General features: G+C 35.2%; 1 protein-coding gene and 2 long non-coding RNA genes across 3 annotated transcripts in view; 2 read left to right on the top strand and 1 right to left on the bottom strand.

The window, feature by feature from the left end:
* Positions 1 to 20,361, top strand: part of LOC132159554 (uncharacterized) — a 1,375,546-nt gene that overhangs the window by 49,066 nt on the left and 1,306,119 nt on the right. Inside the window, exons 4-6 of the mRNA XM_059569099.1 lie at positions 18,446 to 18,541; positions 18,806 to 18,910; positions 19,022 to 19,123. Coding sequence (XP_059425082.1) covers positions 18,446 to 18,541; positions 18,806 to 18,910; positions 19,022 to 19,123 — 303 coding nt within the window. The remainder of the gene's footprint in view (positions 1 to 18,445; positions 18,542 to 18,805; positions 18,911 to 19,021; positions 19,124 to 20,361) is intronic.
* Positions 5,360 to 6,113, bottom strand: LOC132159082 (uncharacterized). The gene is made up of 3 exons (XR_009437773.1): positions 5,981 to 6,113; positions 5,826 to 5,884; positions 5,360 to 5,479 (listed from the first exon to the last, which is right to left on the bottom strand). It is a non-coding gene; the product is annotated as an uncharacterized LOC132159082 (long non-coding RNA).
* On the top strand, positions 12,249 to 14,218 carry LOC132159588 (uncharacterized). Its single transcript, XR_009437878.1, has 4 exons — positions 12,249 to 12,543; positions 13,242 to 13,373; positions 13,977 to 14,033; positions 14,207 to 14,218. It is a non-coding gene; the product is annotated as an uncharacterized LOC132159588 (long non-coding RNA).

Genomic DNA, 20,361 nt, shown 5'->3' on the forward strand with positions numbered 1-20,361 from the left:
ACAGTGTAACTATTGCAGAACTGCAGAAACAATCAGAAGCTAATGTATAAGGTTCACAATATACGATGCATTTCATGTTCTTGTATACACTGATAAATCTTACATTGTTTTCTAAAACTATTGCTTTACATTTTTAACAGATGGGCTAAAAAGGTACAGAGGAATAAAATATTACCTGAAAAGATTTGAAACAAGATATTTTACAGTTGATGAGTTTTTTTTAATATACTCACTCCAGCAGGTGTCCTTAAGTATGTGTATTTTTTGAGTACATCCTCCACAGAGATTCCTTCCGTGCTTTCTCAGCGTCTCCAGGAGCATGTTCCTGTCGTGTGGTCTTTGACCGTCGAGGGGTCTGGATGTGTTTTCTGATACTCACTTTGTAGCACATTCACATGTGCCTCAACAGACACTGAATCCTCCCCAACACAAGCTTCCTTCATCAGAACAACAGAAACAGATCATGCTTAGACCATGACAGATATGAAAAACATCTAAATACTTACTGAACAAGGTGCTTTAGATATAAAAAATAATAAAAACATTCAACTGCATAAACATTAAGATGATGGTCAGGCAGTGAAGAAGTGGAGTACATACAAAAAGGATTTAAATATCTAGTACAGTATCTTCCTTACATAAACCTGCACTAAGTGAAAATGTAAAATTGATTAACAGTGCAAAAATAAATGATGCATATGGCAGTGTGCTTACATATTCTACAATAACCTGCAAGTGGAGCACGTTCTGCTTTACATTTCAGGTTTAGGGATGTGTCAGATGTGCTTAAAACACAAACTTGACTGATTGTCATTTTCCAGCAAATAAAGATTACAACATCTTGTTACTACAATATTGTGTGTGATTATGTTGATAGAGATAAATCAATGGTTTAAAAACAATTTAACTTACACAGTCATTTCTTTCTATATTTCTCTGGAAAGGGTTCTTCACAACCAGTGTGTTGACAGCTTGAATATACTCTGCATTAGTTGGACACCTGGCAGAAAGGTAGAAACAAACTCTAAATTAGAGGGTTTTTTTATTTTTATTTTGTCTAATCGTCTTCAGATTGTGAACTGATCATAGTACAGTTGCAATAGAGGTGGTAATAATTATTATACTTACAGGATGTGTTCTGTACTCTATTGTACAAATAGGACGCAGATATAAAATATTATCTCTGAAGGATTCGCCGTCGATGCGGTCATCGTTTTGTCTCACTGTACATATGTCTGACAACAATAAACTAATTACTAAAGCTGCAAGATATAACGCAAAGGAAAAATTATGATCGTATTGTAACAAACTTATCTTAATATACATATTTGTGGTATATAAAGTATAGATAAACATATAAACGATGAATAATTACCTCACGTCTTATCGGCGCCACCTTGTCTAAGGAAATTACGTAAATGTATATTTACTGCAGATTGGCCAGCACAGTAAAACTCCTTTCACCAATGAGAAACCTTTTGGCACACCCCTACCTTTCGGCGCGCCCATTGCTCCAGGCTGCAGCTACCCCTGTCTCTGCAGGCCAGAATCAAGGCGAGCACTAAGTACCAACTCTACCATTTCCACGGGAGTTACCCCAGGGACGTTTAGACGGCTGTCTGTGACAGTACCCCTTATGGCCAAAGGCCTAAGCTGCATACCCAACTTACACAGGGTAGAGCTGAAGGCTTTTGGAATCACTGTTTTATGGTTGTTTTGTTGTTAGTTGTTTAGTTTAGTTGTCATTTTTTTGTTTGTTTTAGTAACATACTGTTTTGTGACACATGGAGTTTATTTTCTACTCAAAATGACCCATTCATAATCAAACACTATTCAATGATGGTTACCGTCATTATGTGTGGAGTACCAAGTATTGAGGTCTCTGTATTCATTTGCCTTTTCATTTAACTGAGTGGGCATATTATCGTAAAAGGATAACAGCCTGTCTACATACTTAGTTCCATGTTTGCAAGTGAACCACATACTGTAATATAATAGCATGGTAGTTTACCAGTGTTACCTTTTTAAAGTAAATTGTATAGACTCGTAGATTTTATTTAATGCAATGCTTAAGTTTTACTTAAAATATATGTGTGCAAAAATTTGCAAAAGAAAGAAAATTTTTACTTTTTTTTTTACAGTGATAAGCATTACATAATATAAAATTTACAAACAAAGAGTCAACAAAATCAACTGGGAATTTCCAAGTAAACTTAACTTAATAATGTCTAATTAAACATACTTATGTTTAGGCTTTTATTTGGCAAATGTTTGTAAATGTACTAGCCTTTTCTGAGTGAAAAACCTTTCCAAGCTTTTTTCAAGTAAATCCTACTCCACATTTTTTACAGTGTGTACTAGACTAACAGAATCAGAATCAGAATCAGAATCAGAATGAGCTTTATTGCCAGGTATGTTCACACATACGAGGAATTTGTTTTCGTGACAGAGCTCCGCAGTGCAACATAACAGCGACAGAACAAAAAACACAATAAGGAATAAAAAATACAAAAAAATACAAATAGGTGGGTAAGGAATGACAATATACAAATTGACAATGTATGGCAGGTATATTAAAAAGAGCATTTATGTATGTACGTGTATATTATGTGGAAAAATTGTAACTGTACGCTAAGTATGTGTGTTTGGATAAATAAGTGTATGTGTATATAAATATAAATATAAGTAGTATAGTGTGTTCCATGTATGTACATGTATATTATGTGCAAAAGATTTACGTGTACGCTAAGTATGTGTGTTGGATAAAAAGTGTACTGTATATAAATATAAATAGTGTAGTGTGTCCCACAGTTATTATCAGCTGTTCATAAGATGGATTGCCTGAGGGAAGAAACTGTTCCTGTGTCTGGTCGTTCTGGTGCTCAGTGCTCTGTAGCGTCGACCAGATGGCAACAGTTCAAAGAGGGAGTGTGCTGGATGTGAGGGGTCCAGAGTGATTTTAACAGCCCTTTTGCTCACTCTGGATAAGTACAGTTCTTGCATAGATGGGAGGGTTGTACCGATAATTCGCTCAGCAGTCCGGACTACCCTCTGTAGTCTTCTGAGGTCCGATTTAGAAGCTGAGCTGAACCAGACAGTTACTGAAGTGCAGAGGATGGATTCGATGATGGTGGAGTAGAACTGTTTCAGCAGCTCCTGTGGCAGGTTAAACTTCCTCAGCTGGCGAAGGAAGTACAACCTCTGCTGGGCCTTTTTCACAATGGAGTCAATGTGAATGTCCCACTTCAGGTCCTGAGAGATAGTGGTGCCCAGGAACCTGAATGACTCCACTGCAGTCACAGTGCTGTTCATGATGGTGAGTGGGGGGAGTGCAGGGGGGTTTCTCCTGAAGTCCACGATCATCTCCACTGTTTTGAGCGTGTTAAGCTCCAGGTTGTTGAGACTGCACCAGACAGCCAGCTCTTTAACCTCCTGTCTGTAAGCAGACTCGTCACCGTCCTGAATGAGGCCGATGAGTGTGGTGTCATCTGCAAACTTCAGGAGCTTGACAGAGGGGTCCTTAGATGTGCAGTCATTAGTGTACAGGGAGAAGAGCAGTGGGGAGAGAACACAGCCCTGGGGAGCTCCGGTGCTGATTGTACGGGTGCTGGATGTGTATTTTCCCAGCCTCACTAGCTGCTGCCTGTCTGTCAGGAAGCTGTTGATCCACTGACAGACGGAGGTGGGCACGGAGAGCTGAGTTAGTTTGGGCAGGAGGAGGTTTGGGATGATCGTGTTGAAGGCAGAACTGAAGTCCACAAACAGGATCCTCACATAGGTCCCCGGTCTGTCTAGGTGTTGCAGAACATAATGCAGTCCGATGTTTACTGCATCGTCCACAGACCTGTTTGCTCTGTAGGCAAACTGAAGAGGATCCAGCAAGGGTCCAGTAATGTCCTTCAGGTGGGCCAGCACCAGTTTTTCAAATGACTTCATGACTACAGACGTTAGAGCCACAGGCCTGTAGTCATTTAGTCCTGTAATTTTGGATTTCTTTGGGATGGGGATGATGGTGGAGCGTTTGAAGCATGAAGGGACTTCGCACAGCTCCAGCGATCTGTTGAAGATCTTTGTGAAGATGGGGGCCAGCTGGTCAGCACAGGATTTCAGACAGGCTGGTGTAACACAATCTGGGCCTGGTGCTTTTTTCCTTTTCTGCTTCCTGAAGACCTGGCGCACCGCATCCTCGCTGATCTGTATTGCAGGTGTGGGGGAGAGGGGGGATGCAGGAGGTGTGAATGGTGAGAGCGCTTGATTGGAGAGGTGTTCAGGGTGGGTTGCAGGAGTTGTGAGTGGTGTGAACAGTTGTTTGGAGAGGCATTCAGGGTTGGTTGCAGGAGTTGTGAATGGTGAGAGCGGTTTATTGGAGAGGTGATCAGGATGGGTTGCAGGAGCTGTTAATGGTGTGAACGGTTGTGTGGGACTTATCATGGCACTTGTATACTGTTGTTGTTCTCTTGTTGACCTGACTGCTTCTATTGTTCTCATTTGTAAGTCGCTTTGGATAAAAGCGTCTGCTAAATGATTAAATGTAAATGTAATCTGGTCAAAATATCACAAATATCAATAGCCACTATGGCTGTGGCTGCATATAGGCTGAAATCTACCAATTATTGTTGTTAAAAAAAAACATAAAGTGTTAGGTGAGATTATACAAAGATGCCAAAATATGCATACAGACAAATCTGACCATGCTATAAAGAAAATACAAAGTAGGAGACAAAGTAATAATTTATTTAAAAAAAAAAAAAAAAAGTTACAGAATGTTTCCAAACAGTTAATATAAAAATCAATAAACCCAACAAAGTAGCATGTTACAGAACTTTTTGTGTTTGGACTCATCAACAAATCTTGCAGAAGGACTATGATCTGTCTTTGAAGTGTGTGTGTGTGTGTGTGTGTGTGTGTGTGTGTGTGTGTGTGTGTGTGTGTGCAGTGGCTGATTGGCACAAAAATAAGCTCAGTTAATGGCTGATTCAATACTTTAGTTTTGTATGTATGTTTGGTTTTGTATATTTGGTCTTATATATTCAATGCTTTGTATATGTGTGCATTGGTTGTGTGTGTGTGTGTGTTTGCCACATAGAGAATGTTGTGTATGCTCTCCCCTTCAGTTGTGTGTATGTATAATCTGCATTGGGTTGAATTTATTGATTTTTATTGGACAAATAAAAAATGCTTAGAATTTTAGTATTTCTTAATTTTTTTTATCACTTAACATCAAGTCTATTTTTGATATCTGTGTTCAGGTGGCAAACAAAAAAGTCTTGTACTGCTCAGATTAAGGAAACGAAAAAATTATGATGTCTGAGGGTTAAACAAGCATATGTTTTATTTCATTTAATATCCACAATATGGTATAAAGCACATATTAAGTTATTGTGGTCAATCCATCGTTTGTGATGGAACAGATTCACAGAGAGTTTGATCATTGCTCTGTGCTGAAACATGTGTAAACTACCTCTGTCATTTCAGATTCCTGTATGAAACACAAAGATCATAATCATTCACATTGCACCTGAGAATCATTAGCAAACAAATGTGATGATTTAATATTACGAGTCAGTGTTTCCTGCACTAAATGATTTATTTATTTTTGTATTGTATTTTAATGGAGGAATCTCTGTGTCTTAAAATTTATCAACATTTTAATACCAGCAAGCAGTCACAAAACAACTGTAGAAATCATCAAACATGTTAAACATCAGATAACAACAGTTAGCACAGGAAGCATGAAATATTTGGAATATAATAGCATCATACACTGCATGCTATTTCACAAACTTGTTAAACATATTTAGTATTTAATAGTATTTAACACTTACCATCATTTGTCCAATCTGTTTGTGGAGTAATTGAGGAGTCTCATATTCATGGTTCTGAGCTGAAATGATGATCAGTCAAAATATATATTTTGTTGATGCACAAAAAGACACATATATTTTTGCAGATGGTTAAGTTTTAAGTGTGCCTACTGTACCTGCATCTTTGTGTCCCCTGCACACACAAAACATCCAAATTAAAATCATATACACGAGAGATCCAGCAGCAGCTGAGATCAGCACTATCACAGATTCACTGAGGAATAGAGGAGCTGAAGACTGTGCTGCAGCAATGGCTAAAGAGAGACAGACATTAGAGCAAGTCAATGTATCAGACACCTGGAAAACAAGATTAATAGAGGCTAATTTTAATCCTAGTACATGTTCACCTTACTTGAAGTAAAGACAACATTAACACATGTTTATAACTCACCAGCCAGAGAATACAAACTCAAAGAGAACAAAATAAGCGTTTGCAACATTATCTCCAATATAACTTGAGATAAAACCACTAAAATATCTGCAAATACTCGGAGGCAAAGAAACTCTTCAGTCTGGAAGAATAATGCTGTGTGTGCCACAGTTCATGAGCGTGACCATAAACGTCAAGATGCTTCACATGCGAACCAGTCACATGATACAGTCTATGAAACCTAACATCTATGAAATCTATGTAATAAATTGATTATTGTGACCAAAAGAGTTAATATACATATAGGATCTTTTAATGGTGCATGTTTTGAGATTTCTCCAGTTGTTGCTAATGCCGATGTCCTGAAGTTTTAACCAGTTATATTTTAGAAACAATATCTGTAATAACTTTGGCATAAAAATATATTCACATTACTGATGTTTGTATGGCACCTGACCAAAGTTCATACATTTGTTGATATGATCATAAGTAGCACTATTTCATGAATTCTTTATTTATTTCTGAGACGTCATTTCACACTGCCTAAACATTTGACACTTTAAGGGCCAATGTGCAACAACTCCCTGCAGAAATACATATGACTGTCATTTCCAGCAAACACAACCACATCATTATTATTATTTATTTATAAAGCCATTTTAAAATGACAGTGATGGAATCAAATATAGCCTAGTCTGGACATGCATGGTACAGTATTTTCTGCACTAGCTTATTGAATGTTTGACTCTCTCTCTCTCTCTCTCTCTCTCTCTCTCTCTCTCTCACACACACACACACACACTTCTCACTTCACACAGAAGCAACACTCTGTTGACAGTCTATTTTTGGCCTTCCAACTTTTAAAACCAATGGCAGCCAGAAACAGAGCAAAGACTATATATATATATATATATATTTTTTTTTTTTTTTTTTTTTTTGTGGTCTAAGTTAAAACACCCCAATACTATAATAAAACTGTTCAAACTCTTTTAAAAGTTTTTAGTAGTTATAGCCTTATTTCACAGACTAAAATAGTAGTTTGAATAAATCAGCATCTTCTTTGGCTTCAGATCTCCAAACTGCTCTCGTCTTCTCGCCTCGTCGGCGTCAATGCTTCTCGTTTACCAATGAACCAAAACCCTGCTCTATAGTCTGCTATGGTTATATAGTGTTGGTAGCACCTCATGCCAGAAAGAATTACATTTTGTTGTGACTGGGTCCATGGCTTTTTAATTTTATGAAAGGTAACTATGTAATTAAGGTAGTAACAAATAAATCGATGGCAGGGCAGGGTTTGTGCTTATCATTCAGTTGGTAGACTTCATGCCATATGATTTATTCCAAACACTGATCATAAAAATCCCCTTTCACTCAGAGCACTGCAAAAAGAAAACTGCCATACACAAACACGTCCCAGGATTAATGCTGGTATGGGGACCTATGTTTCAGATCTCTTCACATACGACTGTCCCAGCACTGATCACTGTTGTGTCATCTACACATCATTTTAGGGATTCTGAGCTGTGGGTAGAAATTAAGTCATGGGTAAAAAGTGAATCCAGGACAGAGCTCGGGACACCACTGTGGTGCTCTAGTATTCAGGGTCAGATTTCTTAGTCTGATAGTCTGTGACTGTGTTCATCACTGTGTGTTTGTGTGAAAATGGAACAAGAACAATATCATAATTTAATGCTGTCATCATAATATTTTCAAACCAGTGAACTGCTATCAGATATATTTCTCCATGAAGGCCTTGGTTCAGACAAATATGTACTCTCCAGATCAGTGCCTGTCCAGACTCTGTCTGTGACACTAAAACACTTGTTTTTCAGTTGATCTCAAAACTAAAACAATATTATATAATATGAAATAATGAATTAAATTGGTAAATTAATTACCTTCTTGTTGAAATGACCACTAGATGTTATCCCAACTCCATTTGCTAATTTGAAAATGTAACACATTGTAACTTATTAATGATTTGGACTACTGGCCTCACACGATTTTTACAGAGGTGGCCAAAGTAAATATGCTGCTCAGGGGGTCCATAAACCATAGAGGAGCCCCTGAATAGAGTATTAGTAGACTGGTAGGATTAGGGTTAGAATAAGTTGACATACTTGCAAAAATACTTATAGTCAGTATCTGCTGGGAGACCATCACAATAAAGAGTTAGCAGTTATTAATCAAACAGTCTACTAATACTCTAAAGAGACTTGGTTGACATGTAACTGCAAAGTTACTTATTGTCAACAGAATGCTCAAAAGGGACAATCAAAATAATGTGTTTCCAAAGACACTAGAATTTTATGGCTGAAGGGAAAGTATCAATAAGTGATATTAAAGTTAAATAAGCTCAAGTTTATTGTAAAGTAAATGTAATGTAAAAGTCACAAAGATGCATCTAAAGTCACTGATGTCAGTGCTGTTATCTGTTCAGTCACTAGAGGAAGCTGCAGTTGTGTCATCTGCTTTAGCTGAGAGTTAAACCCCCCACCAGACTTCTAAAGTCAAGTAGGCCTACAGATATTGATGTTTTAACAAAGAATCAGTTTTACTTGTTCAGAATAATAATGCTAGAACATTTTTATTCGATTTTTTTTTTCAGGCAGCCCTAATCAATTATGAAACATTTTAATAAAAAAAAAGAAAATAATATTTGAAATCATTCCATACAGAATAAATGTACAACTCCGTCTGTCATTTGAGTCAAATATAGCCTGTACCCTGCACTATTTTGTAAGTTGATGTGTCTTCAGTAAAGTCTGTCAAATTGTTTGCTGAGTCCTGCTCTCTTATTTAGCATCCATTAACATGTTTGCAAATCCGCTTATGAGCCAGTGGTGAAATTTTTATTTTGTACCTCAATTTTGTTTTGTCCTGTAAATCCTTTTTTTTTTACAGCTTCCACTGTCTCCTCAGGAGGTTGGTGGTTTTCTAATTTCATCAATAAAGCTTTTACAATCCTTTCTGAGAGTTGTCATGACTGAACTAATGTTAAATGATTGAGCCTTACTACCTGTGTCCAATTATGTTTTTCCGTTAGTACATCCATATTACAAACCCTGTGTTTCTGCCACATGAAATACAAAAGTATTATAACAATCAGTTAAAATCTTTTAACAAACAAGAGCTCAAAAATCTTAACCTACGCTGACACACACACACAACACACACACACACATCAACAATCAGCGTATGAATCTCAACAATGGTGACATGCTTCATGCAGCAATGCATACTGGGAGCCATGCGTTGTATACTATGGTGGCTCCCAGCATGCATTGCTGCATGAAGCATGTCACCATTGTTGAGATTCATATACTGATTATTGAAGTCTATGTGTCTCGAAAGTGTTTTCTCCCAAAACTGTATTTAAAAAAATCTGAGGGAAGAAAGTATTGTCTCTTGAATTTTTTTCATTAATAATATGCTAAATAACCACTTTGGGTCTATGACGATAAAATTACTTTTCTTCAATCATTTTTCTTAATGATGATGAAAACTATATCACCTTATCTTTGTTTGTGGCCCCTTTTATAACTAGTTTTGTGTTTTGTTTAACACTATTACAGGAACCACAAACTTACTAAGCCAAGAGTCAAACTACCCAACTAAAACAAACACTGATCACAATAATGGTGACCAATCATTTTCAAATAAAGCATCAACATCTAAACCTCTGTTAATTCTCAAAAAGAACTTCTGTAGACGTTTGACAGAAATAAAGTCAAACTGGTTAGTAATAAGTGAAGCTGGTAATACGTTTACTGCCATGCATTTCACCGTTTTTTTATATATATATTTTTTTGGGGGGGCGGGTGTTTATTCTAGCCAAAATTCAGCATCTGCCCAACATTGGAGCTTGACGTCAAACAGTCGTTGGATTTAGACGTCAACCCGATTTTCATTTTCAACCAAAATCCAACGTCTAACCACTATTATTATGTTTGAAATATCAATCACTGGATGACCATAATGTTTGTATAAACTGTAGGTAAAAAATATGCTACACTGTAAAACCCGACAAGTAAACTTAACTCAAACCGTTTGAGTAAACAGATTGCCTTGATTTATACCATGTAAGTTTTAAAACTTTGCGATTAAGTAATTAAGTGATTAACTAAGTGCTGATTGAGAATTAGTAATGAACAGCTGCTGTTAACAAACAGAATCACTGAAGAAAAGAGAAACACAAGAACTACTACAACTGACTTCAGACACAGTCTTAGATGAAATCAACTGAAATAAAATACATTAAATCACTCAAGATCTGATTAAACAACCCACAAACAGCATCACCAGCTCCACTTATTAATAACCAGACTGACTTTATTTCTGTCAGACGTCTACAGAAGATCTTATTGAGAATTAACTCAATAAAAAGGTTTAGATGTTGATTTATTGTTTCATTTGAAGTAACCATGTTAGAGATCAGTGTTTGCTTTAGTTGGTCTCTTGACCCTTGATTTCTGTCTTAGTTTTTCTCTGGCCATTATAACCGTGTGTTTCTAAAACATGTTTGTTATAACTCAAAAACCCAGAAAAAAATACTAACAGGTGTTGGTAGTTATGCAGCTTACTGGTGATGACAATCATCAATCATGGAGCTGTTCATAGTTCAAAATCTGACTAAAGAGTGCTGCGTAATTAATTTAGTTTATTATAATGGAAGTCTCTGATGACTTTGTCGTTATATGTTTACATGATATTATCAAACACTTTATACACATACATTTTTCTTCTATGGTTGCAATTAGTCACACACAGACATCAATAATCAGAATATGAACCTCAACAATGGTGACAAAAAAAAAAACATGCTGCATTTCCTTTTTATTATGGTCACCATTGTTGAGGTTTATATGCTGATTGTTGATGTCTGTGGTGACTGATTGACACCATAGAAGATTACAGTGTTTGGAAACTTTGTTATATTAGCTGATTATCACAGAATCACTGCTTAAAGTCACTTTTACTATATTATATAACTAATTACACAACAACCATTTCATCAAAAGTCACAGTGCAAACAGGTCAATGTTTGATGATTATCATCAATGGGTTAATTAAAAAAGGCGATTGGCATTTCTTCTGGGCTTTTGAGATGCGACTAACATGTTTCAGAAACATGTGGTTACAACAGCCAGAGAAAACACAAAAACCGAAGTCACGGGTCAAAAGACCAAGTAATACAAACACTGATCTCTAACATGGTTACTTAAAATGAAACAATAAATCAACATCTAAACCTTAGTTCATTCTCAATAAGATCTTCTGTAGACGTCTGACAGAAATAAAGTCAGTCTGGTTATTAATAAGTGGAGCTGGTGATGCTGTTTGTGGGTTGTTTAATCAGATCTTGAGAGATTTCATGTATTTTATTTCAGTTGATTTCATCTAAGACTGTGTCTGAAGTCAGTTGTAGTAGTTCTTGTGTTTCTCTTTTCTTCAGTGATTCTGTTTGTTAACAGCAGCTGTTCATCACTAATTCATAATCAGCACTAGTTAATCACTTAATTACTTGAATGCAAAGTTTTAAAACTTACATGGTTTAAATCAAGGCAATCTGTTTACTGGTTTGAGTTAAGTTTACTGGTCGGGTTTTACAGTGTAGCATATTTTTAAAACGTATTTAAATATAAAATGTATGTTTATTTGCAACGGTTATGCTAACAACAATAAAAAAAAAACATTTATAACAGTAAAACAGAGACATCTGCTGACGGACACATGCTGCGCTGTCACAGGAACATCCCAGCTGAAGATAATGAGGAAATTATGTCACTCCTTTAGCAAAGTGCATTCCTAACGACTACTTAATGTCACGCACATGTCCTACTCACTCCAAAGTCCCCACTCCAAGGGGATAGGGATGATCACTTCCATTTGGAATTTGCCCAGGAACCGTTCGGTACCGGTACTAGTACCGGCACACCCCTAACTTGAAGTATACTACTTTTTGCTAAGGGTAAAACAAAAACATTTCTGTTTGGTCAGGATATAGAATAGATTACTGTATAAGAATTATAGCGTCATGTTTCATAGGAAAATTGATTAAGCTGACAGAATTATATGAACTTGATCTAACACAATTTAATTCAAGACTCAAATGTGCTGCATTTTTGAGCTTCAAGGCAAATTGAGAATGTTGAAACCGCCAGTTAACGTTTAACCATGAACAAAGTCTACAAGCAGAAAAGATATTAAATGAAAAGAATTGGAGTCACATCACGTGACATGGGTCTTAAAGGGGAGAAAGAGAAAGCATTCTGCACAGCATTGCTGAAGACCGTCGTACTACTGCAAGTAAGTTTTAAGACGTCATTGATTACAGTTAGTGGTATGTGAATGAACAGTTAATGTTTTTTTGAAATTATGTATTACGGGTATTTTTTTTTTTTTAAGTCCCGCTTTTTATTTTCCTGATGATGCGAAATCGAAAGTAAGTTTACAGTTAGGCGGGAAAGCACGTGGTGAATGTTGCTAATGTCTTTTAATTTGGTTCAAAAGAGAATGTAATCACCAGTGATTAAAGAGAATATTTCAGTTCACTTAGCAGTTGAAATTAATAAAATGCATTCTGACGTAATGCTGTATAATGTTAATTTGTTGCGTAAAAGTGAGTCCAAAATATATAAAACTGCACAGAAAGTTCAGTTTCCCCCTCTGTAATATTTCCAATGCTAAAATAATGTAAAAATGATGTAGTTATGTTTCTACATTTATAGCTATATATTATGAAGAGTTGTCTGAAATTGTTACACTACAGGAAATGTAATATGAGACTGGTTATAGCACTTATATATCATTGCTCTTTTGTTGTTTTTGATTGCTTCCATTGTCCTCATTTGTAAGTCACTTTGGATAAAAGCGTCTGCTAAATGACTAAATGCAATGTATTATAATGTAATATTTACAGTAAGATTAGTTTCAGAGCCTGTGTTCTTTTTATACAGCTTGTTTGTTGCCAACTCAACATGTCATTATTTTCACCTCATGTGCAGGTTGTGCTGAGCATCTGATTGTCTTCAACACAAAGATAGCAGTGCTGTTTTTCAACGGCAGTTTATCTGCAGTATGTCAGAGGAGCGAGGAAAGGACTCTCTGTCTGAGATGAGTGTCTCAGTGAAACAGAGGTAAGACTGAGTCTGTTACTGTAATCATAAAAGTTCAGCGAGATGGCGGGTGTAAAAAGGGATAAAATGATGTGTTCCTCTATAACAGTCTATAAAATTCAAGCACTTCTCTAGAGTCCAGAGTCCAATAAAGACATTGTTTGCACCTCAGTTACAACATTACATTTCTCTGAAATGAAAAGGCATTAGTCATGTCACAGCAATACGGATAGTGAGAGCAGTCGGTTAGCTGAGGTATTTAAACATTGATGATCTGCCAGGTCTCACAAGTTTGTTCTTGTTTTTGTTGCTCTAACTCAGAAGAGTAGATCATGTTTTTGTTCAAAATGATAAAATATGTGTCTTTACTGAATCTGTGTTGCTTTGGATTAAAGTGTCTGCCAAATGCTAATGAATTTCCAGGACAGTTTGGTGTGGTCAATGTAAAAAAGTAAATAATAAATAAATAAATAAATTGCTTTATGTATTGTGATAGCTGTTGATGGGAGAAGAATAACAACGCATGGTTATGTGGGTAGTTTGTTAAATTGTACTTATTCTAATTACCATCTGAATGAAGCCTCTTCAAATGAGACTGAGAAAACTCCTTTTCGTTATTGTTAGTGAAAATGTGGGGCTACATGTGTCCTTTAGTGATGAAACACCATCACAAGCTAAAAGGTACTGTATTTAATGTGCTTTACATACATTATTTACATTTCTTCACTGTTGTATCTGTGATTGAACTTGACTGATTAAACAGAAAACCAAACATAAACACATTCATCTGTTCATAGTCAGGAGAAATGAGACTGAAGAAGCTCCTTTAATAGTGCTTTCTCGGTTCTTGTCAGTGAAAGATCAGGTTCACTTGTGTCCAGAATGGTGAAAAGTCACCATTCAAAAGGTGATGGACCAAACTTCAGTGAGAAAACCCCATCATCTTCCAAAATGTATTTTATGGTTTTCTTAATGTTGATCTGGCATAAACTCTATGATTTATTTAAAAATATATATTTGTAGTCAACACGAGTCACAGTTGGTTTGTCAAATCTTTGTCCAAATGTTTTATTCACTACAATTTAACTTGCCACCAAGAAAATCTAAAGATCATAAACTTGATCATAAATCATAACTTAAATAAAATAAATTTTCTGCATAGAGAAATATGAGGCGACCATCTCCGCCAAATTTTGTGCGCCTCTGGTTTTCAACAAAACTCAGGCAGGCAGTCACGTGCAAGCATCACTGAATTGCTTCCATTAGAGCTTTTAGTTCATATTTGGAAATATGCAGATATTTATATACAAGTTTACTTGATATTTCTTTACACAGAATCATACTTTCTATGACTTTTCCACTGATTTACACAATCTTATGAGCATTAACTGGTATTACGCGAATATATTTCTGCATGAATTAATGACACGCGGTTCTGTTTACACACACACTAAAGCGCCCGCAACACTTGTGGTGATTTCAGCATCTGTCATCTCAATAAAATACACAAAGAACATAACCAGAACTGCTCTGAGCACCACTGAATTTCTGAAGAAACATAAAACATTTAATAAGGCTATTTTTAAGGAATAAATGTATAGAAATTAAGTTGTTTTTATGCATTCAAATAATTAGGCATGCTACAACACAGAAGTTGGTAACAATAAAACATATGGTGAAAGAAAATAAAATATTTAATATGGCCCTAAACGTCATTTTTGTCAAACTTTCAATAAACTGATGTGACATTGTTCCATGATTTTAATTAGACATGCTTTTTGATAATGAAATGTAATTTTAACCATTAAAAAGGATTCTAGAAAAATTAGAACAAAATTTGGGAAAAAAATAAAGCTGATTTCATAGGGCCCTATGTTTAACACACAATTACTATAATATATGGTTTTTATGTTATTTTAATGCAATTTTGGGTGTTTTCTTAACAATAAAGAACATTTTCATGAGAAATACAAAGCTGGTAGTTTACCCACTGTGCAAAGTTATGTCCAGTGGACGTCTTTTTATGTCTTTGCAGACGTTGAAATGACGTCCACTGAGGAGCCAGAATGAAAGTTTTTATGACGTCTTTTTTTGACGTCTTCTGTACTCTGATTTAGACGTTCACAGAACCTCCTTACAAGGTTCAAAACTAGTTCAAAAGTGGTCAGTGGAAATATTTTCAACATCATTTGATTTAATTTATACTGTTTCGGGACCAAATCAACACTCTCAGGATGCATTAGATTTAGATGTTATTTCAATGTAATTTCCAGACACTCTATTTGTCCTAAAATCAGCGGATAGTGGTATATCAAAGACATGGGGAAACATCCTCCAGGAAAAACCCTACAGAGAGAGAGCTTTGAGAACTTAATTGAGTTTAATTAGAACATCAAATGAAACTTTTTTTCTCATTAGTGAAATATCGGGCACTGATGTGGTCAGCTCTGTGTCTGTGAAAACTGACCATTCAAAAGGTTATGGACCAAACTTCAGTAAGAGGAAAACCACTACCAAAAGGTATTTAATGTTTCCTATTGTTGGTCACACATAGACTGTTAGAAAGTATTTCAGTAAGTATTTATCATAAATCCCTATGGTTTTGGTTCTCAAATTTGAAATATTGTGTAACATTTTTACTTTCACAGTTGAGAATATTGTAATAATGCATGGTTTAACTAGTTTTTCACAGTGAATTTTAACTAATTATCAACTTAAAGGGATAGTTCACCCAAAAATGAGGATTGTGTCATTAATTACTCACCCTCAAATCTTTCCAAACCCGTAAGACCTCCGTTCATCTTCGGAACACAAATTAAGATAAGATAATTTTGATGAATTCTGAGAGCTCTCTGACCCTCCCATAGACAGCGATCAAGATTCAGAAACATAGAAAGGAGATCGGTAAAAGAATCCATGTGACATAAATGGTTCAACCATTATTGTACAAATCAACAAGAATACTTTTTTGCGCGAAAGAAGAAAAAAAAAAATTTCAACAATTCATCTTCGCCGCATCACCCTGGCACCATTTTGGAGAGAATCCACTGAATGTAAACAGTGTGTGCATTTTCTGCGTTGTTTCTGCTTTGAATAAAAACTACATATCCGTGTGACACAGCTCACACAGAACAGCATACACTGTTTACGTTGGATACTTTCCAAAATGGTGCTTTTGGGTGACGTGGAGGAGACAAATGGGCTAGGTGCACAAGATGGTGCTGGTGAGCTTCAGCAACGCGAGTGTGTGCATACTTACTTCCGGTCTTGTGATCCTCGCATTTACTGTAAGGGAAACTTACATATGAAACTTGGCTAGATGTATATATAAGTAATGATTTTCAAAATTAACAGCGGATAGTGGTATATCAAAGACATGGGGAAACATCCTCCTTACATTTTTGCGTACCTTTGTGTGGAAATTCATCAAGATACAACGCGGAGATTGCTTTATTCTTCTGTTGATTATTCGATCAGCATCAGCTTCAGGTTAATCAGTCCACAGGGATTTCTTCTTTAAAACACAAACCACTCAAATATGCAATTTTGTTCTGAATGTAATGTAAGATCAAGGTTTCTGACTGTCAAACGAGACGCACAAATATTTCAAATAAAAATTAAATATAACACAAAATAACCATTTTAAAATAAATATAAAATAAAAATGGTAGGTTTGCATTAATTAAAAGATCATTGTTTGCATTCATGTGTGTGTTTTTCAATGTTTATTTGTTTGTGAAAGATCTGCAGCTTAAATCATCTGTCTATGAGCAGTGCATGTATAGTTATTCTTTTGCATTAATTATCAGATAAAACAGGTATTAAAATTACTGTGTAAAATAATAAAATATGTTGTGAAAATAATGATGAAACAGACTGATGTATTGTGCACAATTGAGAAATGGATACTTATGAAGATAAATCGCAGCCCACGTCTCACGAGGTAAATATTTAATAAAAATAAAAAAAAATCTATGTAATACAAACATTTTCGAGAAATAATTAATTTGTACATTTACATAAATGGTTAGATAAAAATACATTATGTAGCTGTGTATACACACCATGAGTTCAACTTTCATTTCGTGAACAATAGTGAACATTAGTGTATTTAATTAATTCACCAGACTCAAACATACACAAGTTTCAAATCCACTGGCTCAGTTAACATTTGTAGTATAGTAATAATAGCAGTGTATATCTTCTTTGCATTTTAAGTGATATTATAAATCCTGTAAAGATATAGAAGGTAACATTTGGATTTCTCCGGTTCTCTGCACTGACGTTTAGCAGAACCGGAAATATCTACGCACACACTCTCAAGACCGGAAATCCAAGATGGCGGAGATTTGCAACTAGCCCACTGTTGAATAAAGTCTTTTTTTTTTTTTTTCTGCATACAAAAAGTATTCTCGTAGCTTCGTAAAACAGTTGAACAACTGATGTCACATGGATTATTTTACCAATCTCCTTGCTGAGTTTCTGGACCTTGATCGTGGTACTTACTTTGCTGTCTACGGGAGGGTCAGAGAGATTTCAGAAATCATCAAAATATCTTAATTTGTGTTCCGAAGATGAAAGGAGGTCTTACAGGTTTGGAACGACATGAGGGTAAGTAATTAATGACAGATTTTTCATTTTTGGGTGAACTGTCCCTTTAATTGCAAAATATCGAAGACATTACATTTTCTTTAATTTTTACTCTTTGTGTTGCTAGTAAAAGATCAGGCTCATGTGTGTCATTTAGTGAGGAAACACCATCATGAACTAGAAGGAATTCCACACGCTTTGCTACATTCTTTAATTTGTGCATATGCTTTCAATTTTAATGTTTCATGTCTTCTTCTTTTTTAAATGTGTATTAATACACAGTCTTTTATGTACTGTATGGTGAAGCCAGAAACAATTTTTAATGAATACAAAGTAAACTGAATCCATTAATGTTTTCACTGTGTTGTAGATCTTAAATGAATAATACAATAAATGTACAGCCATATTGCATTTAATTACCATTTGCAACTCATCTTCAAATTAGACTGAAGTAACCCCTGTACTTCCTGAAACATTTTTTTTATTTTTGTCATTAGTGTAAGATCAGGTTCACATGTGTCCAGCTCTGTGTCTGTGAAGAGTGACCGTTCAAAAGGAGTCGGATCGAACTTCCGTGAGAAAACACCATGTAACAAGAGGTATTTAATGTGTCTCTCAAAGCATTTAACAGTGATCCTTAAATATTTAATAATATTATTCAACATTATTAAACAATCCAAGCCCTATCTCAACCCCAACCCCATAGTGAAAATTGAGTGATACAACAATGAAGGTACAGTAGTTTATTTGTTCATTCAGTGACTTGAATATTCTATGTGAGCTGTTATGTGAATGCTTGACTATGTAGCTGGAAGAATCTCCAGTAATAGTGTTTTTTTTCTCTCTGTTCTTTGTGTCTTTAGTGTAAGATCAGGCTCACTTGTGTCCAGTTCTGTGTCTGTGAAGAGTGACCGAATAAAAGGAGACGGACCGAACTTTAGAGGGGAAAAAACATCACCTTCAAAAAGGTATTTATTTTGTTTTACACTACGGTGATGTTAACTAATCTCTTCACTGTGGTGTATGTGATGGAGATGGACTAAATAGAAGAATTTTCCTTCTGTTCTTTGTGTCATTAGAGTAAAATCAGGTTCTCATGTGCTCAGCTCTGTGTCTGTGAAGAGTGACCGTTCAAAGGGTAATGTACCGAACTTCAGTGAGAAAACACCATGTAACAAGAGGTATTTCATCTCTTTCTCCAACCATCTTACAGTGATCCATTGGTTATTTATTACTAAATTATTCAAATCTGTCATCATGCATTGCTGTAATATTAGCCATTGTACCCCAATATCATCAAAACAACTAACAAAAGTTATTTCATATTTTTTGCATTATAGTGATGTTATTTTATCACTGTTGTGTATGTAATAGAACTTAATTAAATACAAAAATGGATCACAGAACATAATGTGTCGCAAACTGTTTAATCTTTAATGAACATATTCGTTTAGTTACACAGGTAGCTACTAGAACTGAAAACAAAACCTAACAGTTGATTTTTTTTTTTCAAATGTATTAAAATAAATTACAAAATAAATGGTACTACTATGACGAAATTTGTATTTGTGCAATTTTGAAGCAAATTGTTTGTGTGCATTGATCCATATAACAATGAAAATATGAAATACAATACCATTTTTTTAAAGTTAAATTCAGCATCATTAAATGAGATCATACATTAGAGTCATCAGGTTCATGAGGAATTAATATACAACTGTATTAAAGTCCGTTATAACAACCAAGAGGACAGTGCCTCCACATAACTCTGTCCCTCATTGTAACTGAGCCAATAGTATGCATAAAAAAGAGAAAGAAAAAAAATTCCACCTTTATTTTGCTATCAGGGTTCAGTTTGAGAAATCGGACTCAAATTACAAGAATTACCGCAACCGCAAGAATTTCAGTGAAAATCTCCTCTGCATCTTCAAGGCAAGTATAAATTAATAAATTCTACAATTGATAATTAATTAACATACTAATATGTTATTGAAAGATAAGTATTTAATTTTTATTTTTTAAACACTTTTTAAAACTTAATATAAATAGATTTTTTTCTCTTGTTAACTAATGTCCTAACAATCCCTCGTTTTTTAATTCTCAACTCAAAAATAAAATAGTACTCATGTTTCAGCTGTGTGACAAATTAATGGCAGTGAATAAAAAAGACTCAATAACACAAAAATGGTGTGCACATCCCAAACATCCAAATAGGACGCAGGTGCAAGACAACTGAATAATATAATAAAATAAAGAAGTGAAGTCTGCACACTGAAAACTACTGCTCCAGAGGAATTTAAGTATGCTCAAGCAAATTAAGCTTGAGCTTAATTAAATTCCTCTGGAGCAGTAGTTTTCAGCATGCAGACTACACTTCTTTAAGTTAATAAAACAGCACATTAATCAAGACACAAAAAAT

Source organism: Carassius carassius, chromosome 16 (assembly GCF_963082965.1).
Source record: "Carassius carassius chromosome 16, fCarCar2.1, whole genome shotgun sequence".
Lineage (NCBI taxonomy): Eukaryota > Metazoa > Chordata > Actinopteri > Cypriniformes > Cyprinidae > Carassius > Carassius carassius.